Source organism: Chelonus insularis, unplaced genomic scaffold, assembly GCF_013357705.1.
Source record: "Chelonus insularis isolate UGA/USDA-ARS -01 unplaced genomic scaffold, ASM1335770v1 contig_23_pilon, whole genome shotgun sequence".
NCBI classification, from domain to species: domain Eukaryota; kingdom Metazoa; phylum Arthropoda; class Insecta; order Hymenoptera; family Braconidae; genus Chelonus; species Chelonus insularis.
Window position 1 is genome coordinate 880,125 of NW_023276443.1, and position 9,877 is coordinate 890,001.

The 9,877-nt window shown below is 28.4% G+C and overlaps 2 protein-coding genes across 4 annotated transcripts; one reads left to right on the top strand and one right to left on the bottom strand.

Moving 5' to 3' along the window:
* Positions 1-64: 64 nt before the first annotated feature.
* LOC118064540 (lipopolysaccharide-induced tumor necrosis factor-alpha factor homolog) lies at positions 65-5,538 on the top strand. 2 transcript variants are annotated; one of them, XM_035079221.1, is made up of 5 exons: positions 65-219; positions 1,041-1,198; positions 2,820-3,009; positions 4,662-4,929; positions 5,028-5,536. In XM_035079221.1, exons 3-5 carry the CDS (start codon positions 2,832-2,834, stop codon positions 5,164-5,166), a joined length of 585 nt encoding a protein of 194 aa, XP_034935112.1. In that variant the 5' UTR covers positions 65-219; positions 1,041-1,198; positions 2,820-2,831; the 3' UTR covers positions 5,167-5,536. The 2 variants fall into 2 exon arrangements, with proteins under 2 accessions (XP_034935112.1, XP_034935111.1); XM_035079220.1 differs by lacking the exons at positions 65-219; positions 1,041-1,198 and adding an exon at positions 1,397-1,452 and having other exon boundaries at positions 5,028-5,538.
* A 215-nt stretch (positions 5,539-5,753) lies between these two features.
* Positions 5,754-9,877, bottom strand: nAChRalpha2 (nicotinic acetylcholine receptor alpha2). Of its 2 annotated transcripts, none has more exons than XM_035079207.1 (8): positions 9,730-9,877; positions 9,021-9,515; positions 8,876-8,920; positions 8,692-8,801; positions 8,361-8,541; positions 7,359-8,046; positions 7,059-7,273; positions 5,754-6,156 (listed from the first exon to the last, which is right to left on the bottom strand). In XM_035079207.1, exons 2-8 carry the CDS (start codon positions 9,204-9,206, stop codon positions 5,932-5,934), a joined length of 1,650 nt encoding a protein of 549 aa, XP_034935098.1. In that variant the 5' UTR covers positions 9,207-9,515; positions 9,730-9,877; the 3' UTR covers positions 5,754-5,931. The 2 variants fall into 2 exon arrangements, with proteins under 2 accessions (XP_034935098.1, XP_034935099.1); XM_035079208.1 differs by having other exon boundaries at positions 9,021-9,348; positions 9,429-9,877.

Below are 9,877 nucleotides of genomic sequence, written 5' to 3' on the forward strand. Positions count from 1 at the left end.
AAATTGTAAGGGGGAGCTGTGTGTTCTCTTATCACATTTGTGTATATTATATATTCTTGATTCTAATAGCTTCAAACTGGAATCAGCTTCAGTCCTTCGTGTTTTCTTTACGGGTGATGATGTATGCGTGTTTTTTATGACGTGTATTTTAATTGGTGAAAAATATGAAATAAATCAATAAATTGTTAAAAGTTCTATGCAGTTAGAATAATAGCTATGGTGAGTGATAAATAGATGGTAATTTAAAATGAACCGACCACATAGTTTGCTAAATTACTCAATTTATTATTATCTGGCGCGTTTCTTGTAATAAACGGCGCCATTTTTTATATGTTGTTTCGTTTTTTCGTGAAATACCCTTGTGCACGTGGATTGATTGCTGGCAAACATGTTTTATTTTGCTACCATTTTGTACTCTGAAGGGTAAATGAAAGTAATTTATAAAGAAAAATTTAACTTGTGTAAATTTTAACACAGAAGTTTACGAAACGTTGACAAGAAAAATTGATATCATATTATTTTTTTTTGTTCATTATAAACCAGAAAGATTTTTTTTTTATGGAGATTGTTCTTAATAGTTGTTGACCTTATATTAAAACGACTGTCTCATGTCTCATCTTGACACTTTCACTTTGTATTATATGGCGTTCCTTTTGAATTGCTTCCATATACTCTCACTTCTTACCATGATGCAACATACTATTTCCGTATTTTTATTGGTTTCAAGTGATTGTAAGGAGCTAAATTCCTAGGATTAGCGGTTCATAAAATTAAATTGATGGTAAAAGTTTATGGAATTATTGAAAATTATTTAATTTTTGAGAAAATTATTTTGTTGGAACAGGAAATAAAAAAGAATAATTCAATTTTATCATTAACAACAAAAACCTTGTTTATAATATTAGATCAATTAATCATTAAAATAAATAAATATCAAAACAACCGTAGCATGGGTTCATTGGTTCATTTGAATTGCAAAAAATGTCTTTTTTTTTAATTTTTACAATAAAAACTGATGCAGTTTATTCTTAATTTTGCAGATACAGCATCTGGAACACTTAGAACATATATCTTCAGTGCATAGAACTAATCGATATAAGGATAAAATGGAAGAAAGCAACCACTGAAAGTCGCTTTGTGTTTTATTTTGGGAATGTTGGTAAACAAAAACGCCAGCACGAAAGATTGTTAATTAAAGGTGGGAATATATTAAAAAATTTTTTATGATAAAGCTTTTAGTCATTTATTGCTTTTTAAAGATATAAATACATCCTTGATAACAATATACAGAGAACTCATATATCCTACGTCATTTTCTGCATTACGTTTTATGTTTTTAGTAGAAAATAACAGTGTTATTAAAGTGATGAAAGCGTACACATTCAATTGCAGTTTGTTGTTTACTTGGTCATCATTTTTTTCAGCATCTAGACATGTATTCTGTAATTGATGGTAAATTCAAATTTAGAAACGTCTGAAAAATCATGTCATTATTACTGTAGGTCGTGGAAGTCAGCGTCTACGTCAGTAATTTTTTTTTAATATTTGAAAAAAACTTGTCTAATAAAATTTACTCATTTTAATGATAATAGTCAATTTATAAGTACAATAAAAAACATAATGTTTTCAAATTTATAGTTGAATATTGATGAAAAAATTAATGAAAGATAATCTAATTCATTCACTTATTAAATAAATAAAATGTAGATAACTAATAGTTTAATTTAATTTTCATTTGTTATTGATCTTTAATTTTAATCAATTTAAATCAATTAGAGTCATTTATTCAGACATTTTATTATTTATTTGTGCATTAAAATCACTAAACTTACCTTGATAATCGAGTTGTCCTCAAGTTTTATTAATTATTGACTCATCAAGTATTTATCCTTGTTTTATTTATCAACTTTTTGTATCAATATTTTTTGTGACTCGACCGCCAATAAATAATTATATAACGATCGTCGACTAGCTTTCTACTTCTACTTACTTACATACAAGTGACTTACAAGGACGTGACGCAAGTTTTGCGAGTAAATGTTCATGCAATAACTTAACTTAAACTAAGTATATAAGTAAGTAAAATCAGGACCGGTTAGCTTGACTGATGAATATTATTCACTTACGATACATATGTGGTTATATGTTTTTTTTGCGACAGGTAAAACAGAGCTGAACGATGTACAAAAGCTTTCTTTATGCCTCATAATTTTCTACTGCCAATCAACGTTGCATAAAAATCATTTTAAAAATTATCCAATACAGTCAATCTTATATCTTCATAAAAAAAAACTGTTCATAAAAACTTTCCATGAAAAATTACTACTTGTTGCTATCTTTTAAAACGAATTTACAATTTATTAAGTGTGAAATGTTAGAAATCATTTGAGCATTTATTTGTTATGATAGACATATTTATCACATTTTTTTATTGGATTATAGAGATTAATATTAGAAGCTAGATAACTTGAAAAATATTGATGTCTGTATGACTGTAAAATGATTTAATTATATATTAAGTAAATTTATGTATAGTGAACTTTTATTAATTGAGATCATAAGGATATCAATGTAGTGTTTCATTGAGTGCGTCTCTCATTCTTTCATTATTTTATTACGTTACATTATCACGACTTATAAATATGATCATAACACTTATATGTACTTGACACTAAATCTCTTTTAAGTAGGATCAATAAAGACCTAACTTACAAGCATATTACATTGTGATAAAATTATTTTTACAATTATATAATAAGGTGTAATAATTGAATTGATAAGTATTTATTAATATAAATGTGAACTTTCTATTATTTAAGAATCTTGGAATAATGGAAAAAGGCAACGCAATGTGTTCGAGACCACTAGGACCTACAGCACCTCCACCATCACCATCAGCACTTCCTCCTTCTTATGAGGAAGCTATAGCACAATCGATGGGAGTGACAAATCCACCCATCAGCGTTCCACCCTATCCTACAGAACCTAGAATTCCAATGCCTACACCTTGTAAGTATTTATCTTATTAAAAAATGCAACATATTTGAATTATTAATGATATATATTGTTTTTTTTTGCTACACTTTCTTTTGACATTTATTGATCAAGTTTTCTTCATTAATATTTTATATTCCATCTAAAATTTCTTCACTACTATTTTAATGAATAATAATTATCCTATTTATACTGGAAAATATCTCTAATATTTTATTTCACTGATATTTATGAATTCATTTCAAAATTCACAGCATTTAACTTATGCTTAAGCTCTCTAATACCCTTGTGAATATTGTGGTGTAGAGATTTACATTAATTAATGCTTTTTATCTCATCATTTTATAAAAAATTAGTAATAAATATTGTATCTATTTGAAACAACTTTTTACTTGTTTATTCTCACGAGTATTTTCAGTATATTTTATTCATTATTTTCTATTTATAAATTAATTCAGTTATTTACTTTTACATAATTTTTTTTCTTGTGTGTATGCTGGTGGAAAGTGACTTGAAACCTTTTTAAACTAACAAAAAAATTACACTTTTTTTATTATTATCTTAAGGTAATTATAAACTCACTTATCCTTTCCTATATTATGTTCCTTTTATTCTTACATTTTACCTGTTTTATTTTTTAATCACAGTATTTTATTCATTTGTAGTTCTTTATGCACAAAGAAGCTTTAAAATATTTGTTATTCTAAATGTTTACAAGGTGAGTGGTATACTAATAAATCCTTAATGATAGTAACTGATGCTTTTGAAACAGATCATTTCAATCTTGTTACTCTCACTTTGTTAACACGAATCTTAATATTTGAAATGATTACTTTTTGTTCCATTTTTTTTAACGAGACTTGGATGCCAAATGAATATAAATAATAAATAGGACACCAGAGAATTTTGTTTGATTCGGGAATCTTCAATAGCATGACTAAATTTTTTTTTTCTCTTTTATGTCACTGATGCGAATGACATATCGTACCACTGATACAAGTTATCTATGGCCAGTGATATTGAACTTTTCGCCTTCGTCAGCGATGCTAGATACCAAACGTGATCAAACTAATGCAACCAAAATAAATTATTTCTCTCTATTTTTCTCATTAGAAATTTACTCGTTTATTTATATTTTATTGCTTTTATTTTATTGTTTTTTTCTCGCGTTACCATTTTACACCTCATTCTTATTTTCTATCTACAAACTTGCTCCAAGTAAAAATTCACATTCCATGAAATTCAACAATAATATTATAACACTTGTGCATTGTTATGGAGTCGCTCCTTTCGTTTTTCTTATATTAAAAGATTAAATTTACATTTTGCTGCTATTTTAATGTTTTTCTTTTATTGTTATTTCTGTCTTTATGACAATTGTTTGTTTTTTAGATAAACTATTGACTTAGTAGTAGGTCATATACGATAAAAATTTTATTATTTCTAGTTATTACGATGCTAATTCTTTCCTAACGTTTTAAGATGGTTTCTTCTTGGGTTAATATTCATTATTTGTTTTTAATAAATTATGATATTTTATGTTTCACTTTTTATTGACTGAATTTATTTAAGTGGGAATATCCAAGTAAGAATATAAATTATTATAAATGTTTTTATTTGTATATTTAATGACATTTCTTTATTAATTGAATGATTTGTAATTCTAGATATTCAACCAATGATCCAAATGCCCCAACCTAATCATTCTGATGGGCCAATTGTATACGATCCTTCACCACAATATAACAATAATACACCTCCAACATATCCAATTACGTCGGAGGTCAGAGTAGTACGTCAACCTGGATCATATGCTTTGGCGCCAAGTCCTGTTAAAATGCAATGTCCTTCTTGTTTGGCGGATATCAAGACATCTATTGTTTCAGATCATCAACCTATGGCACATATTTGTTGTCTCATTCTTTGTATTCTTGGGTAAAAATTACAATTTAAATGATTAGCCAATTTTCTTTTGCTGAGTAATGAAAATTTAATTGTATTGTCAGAAGTGAATTGAAAGTTTTTCTTTTTAGGTGTTGTTTATGTTCTTGTCTGCCGTACTGTATGAGTGCCTTCATGACAGTTCATCATTTTTGTCCTCGCTGTAAAATTTATATTGGTACATGGAAAGGATTTGAACCTTCTAGACGTCTCATGGCAGTCAGAGTTTAAATGTATTTTCAAATATTCATCATGCATGAAAATATTATTGAAGATAATAATTAGATACCTTGAAATATAAATATTTATTAAAAAGAATACGTCAACAAAAAACAGTAATTTACTCAAAAATTATTAACGTTCTAGAAAATTTTTGAAAAAATAAATATTTAAAAATTCATTAAAAAATTAATGAAAAATTTCTCATTCAGAGCAAATTAATTATCTCTGTTTTAATTACAGCTGTGCTTTAAGTAATTATTATAAAAATATTTGAATTTAGGTCATAACACTTATATAAATATTGTATGATAATTAATGATATTGTACATTTATTTTGATAGTTATAAAAGTTTTTTATAAGCCAGTAAATCTAGTAAGTGAGTTACTAGATAACACATTTTGTTAATATAAATCTTCCTCTCCTATATTGTATTTTACCGTTTATTAATTATTTTTTTATACATCTCTGTGTATACGTACTGTCTATTGAAATAAACAAAATACTGATGTAGATATATTTTTAATGAAAAAACATTGCAATTTTCTTTATTTGAATTCTTAAAACTTAATAATACATTACGTTGACTCATCGAATTTTACATTTTAACTTGCATTGCATTTATTGTAACAATATTATTTATTTTATATATAAAGATTGTTTAAGTAATTATTAATAATGATTGAAATTGATAGTTAAAGCTAAGTTTTTATTGAATTATTCTCGTTCTTATTGTGATACATTTTTATCGTTAAGCTTATTAATTGAGAATCTCACTAGACAGCGTGATGCTCTGCTATATTTTTGAGTAAATCAGGATTACGCGGCGGAAATTGCTGCTGAGCGATTGCCGACAGCTGCATATCGATGGGCTTTGTATCATCATACAAAGCCGGTGCTTCGCAAAGGATAGCAAACGTACCAACAATCGATGCGATTGTGAATATCCATAGAAATAGACGATCAAGTACCATGGCAACAAATCCCCAGTCTTGATCTTCCTATAGAATAAATATAAAATAGTTTATTTTGATTAATACTTGATTTAATTATGATTTATTTTAGTTATTAAGTAATTATTTGATAATCGGATTTGAGTTTCATTCTACTCCGAAAATTTTTTCATCCATTTAAGACCATTTTTTGGTGTAAAAATATACATTTTAACGTGGAGAAGACTTATTTTTTATTTAAAAAAATATATTTTAATGCTACTCAAAATATTATGCCATAAAATATTTGACTATTGTATGTTTTCTCTATTTGACAATTGATTTCAACTCATATGCAGTAATGTTTTATAAGCAAACAAAACATCAGTTTGAGACAGATTTCATTATACCGGAATGGATGGTATCTATTGATAGGATGAGAGTGAGTGGGAGAAGGCAGTTTGTGAAATGTTTGTCCAAGTTATTTTGCATTCTCCCCTATTCCCACTCCACTAATAAATACGTATGATCCAGTAATTTATGTTAAAATGACAATCACGATAAAAATATTAATCAGTTAAATTTTAGTAGCTTCTACTTAAAGTTTATCTTTTGTGTTAAATCAACTCAATCTAAAACTAATTTCAACCTATTAAACTTTTTTGTTTTATTTTAAAAATATCTCCAACATCTGCAGTATTGAAATATATTGTTGCAAATTTTTAAAACGATCTCTTTTCAGGGAAATATAAAAAAAAGTGCCTCCCCCACCTAAAAATGCATATCCACGTACTGAAAAATAGGTGTAATATGTGAAAAAATATTTAGAGCAGATTTTAGTTCATGCCTCACTTGTAAATATTCAACATTTATAATTTATAAATGAAATGTTATATCACACTTCACCTATTTCATTTCATGATTTGATTACTTTATAAAACTTTATAAAATAATTCATTTGAATAATTTACCGCATTAAACTCATCTTGACGTTGAATGTGATGTTGAATAAACATGACATTGTGAAGTGCTTTCTCCAACTCAAATGGATATTTTTTTTTCGGACCGACATCACTCATAGATTCGTCCAGTCCAGACATGACAGTAGGAAGTCCATTGTAGCCTCCCATTCCAGGTTCCAGACCGAGAAATCTATTCCCTGGAGTGTTATGTAGTCCATTGCAAACTGAAAGTATTTTAATATTTATTATTGTCTGGTTTATAGGGGAGAAAAGGGTGGACAGTAAAAAGTCAAGTGTGCAATTTATCACCTCGTCGCCTTACAGATTCAGGAGAGGACATAACAGATGGTGACCGCATAGCAGCAGATATTGCATTATCAAATTTTGTTTTTTTAGCAGGCTTCCCTCTACCGTACATTTTATGTGCTGCTAGGTCATTTAGTAGATCATCTGGCACTCTCATTAATAGTAGTTTAGGCAGTCTTCTGATAAATATTTTCCGCACCCAGGGTGCCATTTTATGGGTACTGGGTTTACGGTAATGAATATTGAGAATAATAATCGTTACAACAACAGATAAGGCAACGAGTATCATAGTGAATAGGAGATATTTCCCTAGCAAAGGAAGTGCTAAAGATGTAGAAGGTATGATCTCGGATATTAGTAAAAAGAACATAGTTTGAGACAATAGAATGTTGATGCACAATGCTATTTTTTCTCCAGAGTCGGCTGGTAGATAAAATGCTAGAACTGATAGGTATGAGATGCTGACACAAGGTATTATGAGGTTGACAGTGTAAAAGAGAGTTTTTCTACGTAAGGTAATGTTGAAAAATATGTCTGGATAGGGTTCTGTACAACAAGGATAGTATTTCTCGTGACGTTCCGCTGGAACACCCAGAATATCCCATTCAACACTTGGATAATATTCCCCTAGATCTATTCCTACTTCAACGCTATTGTTTCCCGTTTTTTGACTGATGTGTTTTAGGTCAATCTGCAAATATGAGACAAAAGAAGGCTTTTAATGTTTTATTTTATGCTAACAATGGATATTTTTATGATGAATATTCTTTAAAAACTGTTGGATTTTTGTACTTTTTATGAAAAATATGATAATCATTCTATCATAATTTTTCTAATTTATTTATTTTATCTTCTCTTCAAATAATTTATTCGTTATTAACGTAAGTTTATTTCACAGTTATAATTATTCAAAATGGAGTTAAAATTATGATTAAATAGTCATACCATCATCGTCTGGAATAGATTATAAAATTAACATAAACAGAGAAAACATATTTGCTCTACCTGTAGCCCATCATATGTCCACGAACCAAACTTCATGAAACATGTTTGTTGATCAAAGGGAAAATATCGCACGTCTATTTCACATGAAGATTTAAAAATTGCTGGAGGTGTCCATAATACTTTGCCAGTGTAGTGTAATACAGCTTTTGTCATTGTCGTTACACCATATTCTCCATCAGCACTTGATACATTTTAAATAATTATTTAATTAATAAAATATTATAGGTACAAAAAAAAAATACAAATATTTAAAGGAAAATTGGAACAATTACAACAGTAATAGAATTCATTTGGAAACATTTAAATCAAAGTGAAATAGTTTAAAACTTACTTGTTATATAGAACAATATCTGGAAGCCAAATATGTTCACTAGGGACGTAAAGTTCAGTCACTCCGCCGTATTCCGAAGGATCCCATTGGAACTTGTGATCCTGCCATTCCTGAGTGAAATAAAAATTTACTTTACCAGTTTTACGTCTCTTTTAGCACATTTTAACATTCAACTGTCACTTACGTGGTCTAGCCAGACATTTGTGGTTAGAATTTGGTCTTTTAAATTCTACAAAAAAAAAGAATAATAAAAAATCGGTTTAAGTAACTTGAATAAAATAAAAAGAATTATTTAACTTTAAAAATACTTATTTTATTTTGAAACTTACAAGATCGATAAGCTGTGATAGCCGAAGTCCTAGTTTCACCACAACAATGTGGGTATTATTTGATACCGGTCGTATAAGTCGATTATAGTTGGACAAAAGATCGTCATAAAGGCGTTTAGCATCAGGATTACCAACACTAACGCCAATAGTAAGACTCAGAATAAATAGCCTTGGTAAAGTCATCATGATTTTCCACGTGTTTTAGTCTAAACCGCGCATCACTGCGCCACGATCGTTTGTTTTCATTTAACTTGAGCAATGAGGTTATTGTTTTTTGTTCTTTCTACTTTTTATTGATGATAATTACTTTGAGCAGCATTTTCTGTTACTACTTTTCAACATATTCAATGATGATTCTTCATTAAAATCTATTGCATTCCATTAATACAACTTACTTAACTTCATTACCGATCGATTTATCATCATATCATGAAGCTTGCGATCCAATTTCGGCTCTTCCTGTCGCTTCGGATACTCTATTCTTGGGTTACAAACCTGTTGCGTGATGAAAATTGAAATTATTAGCATTCACAATTCAATTGATTATCTTCAATAAAAAAATATCATTTGATATTTAAACGATTTTATAGGAAATTAAAATTATTTTTATGTTCACTAATTAACTGATCAATCAAAAATTGAATTTATCACCACTTAGGAATAATAAATCAGTTTAACAAATAGAAAGAAAAAATCTCGTTAGTGTTACCAACTAATCGGATGAATAAATGTATGAGTTGATGATGAAATAACACGGAAAAACGTAATTCAATTGAAATAGTAAATGAAACCGGATAACATCGAGAATTCAGTCTAGTTAAAGTGACGCGAACAGAATTGACATCGACTGTCTGCGC

Excerpts from the sequence above, each read along its gene's own strand:
- LOC118064540 (XM_035079220.1), top strand. Across the intron at positions 3,010-4,661 it reads AATTCCAATGCCTACACCTT|ATATTCAACCAATGATCCAA; the intron begins GTAAGTATTTAT and ends TTGTAATTCTAG. Across the intron at positions 4,930-5,027 it reads CTCATTCTTTGTATTCTTGG|GTGTTGTTTATGTTCTTGTC; the intron begins GTAAAAATTACA and ends TTTTCTTTTTAG.
- nAChRalpha2 (XM_035079207.1), bottom strand. The coding sequence starts at position 9,206 with ATGATGACTTTACCAAGGCTATTTATTCTGAGTCTTACTATTGGCGTT. Across the intron at positions 8,921-9,020 it reads TATCACAGCTTATCGATCTT|AATTTAAAAGACCAAATTCT; the intron begins GTAAGTTTCAAA and ends TTTTTTTTGTAG. Across the intron at positions 6,157-7,058 it reads GTCAAGATGAGTTTAATGCG|GAAGATCAAGACTGGGGATT; the intron begins GTAAATTATTCA and ends TTTATTCTATAG.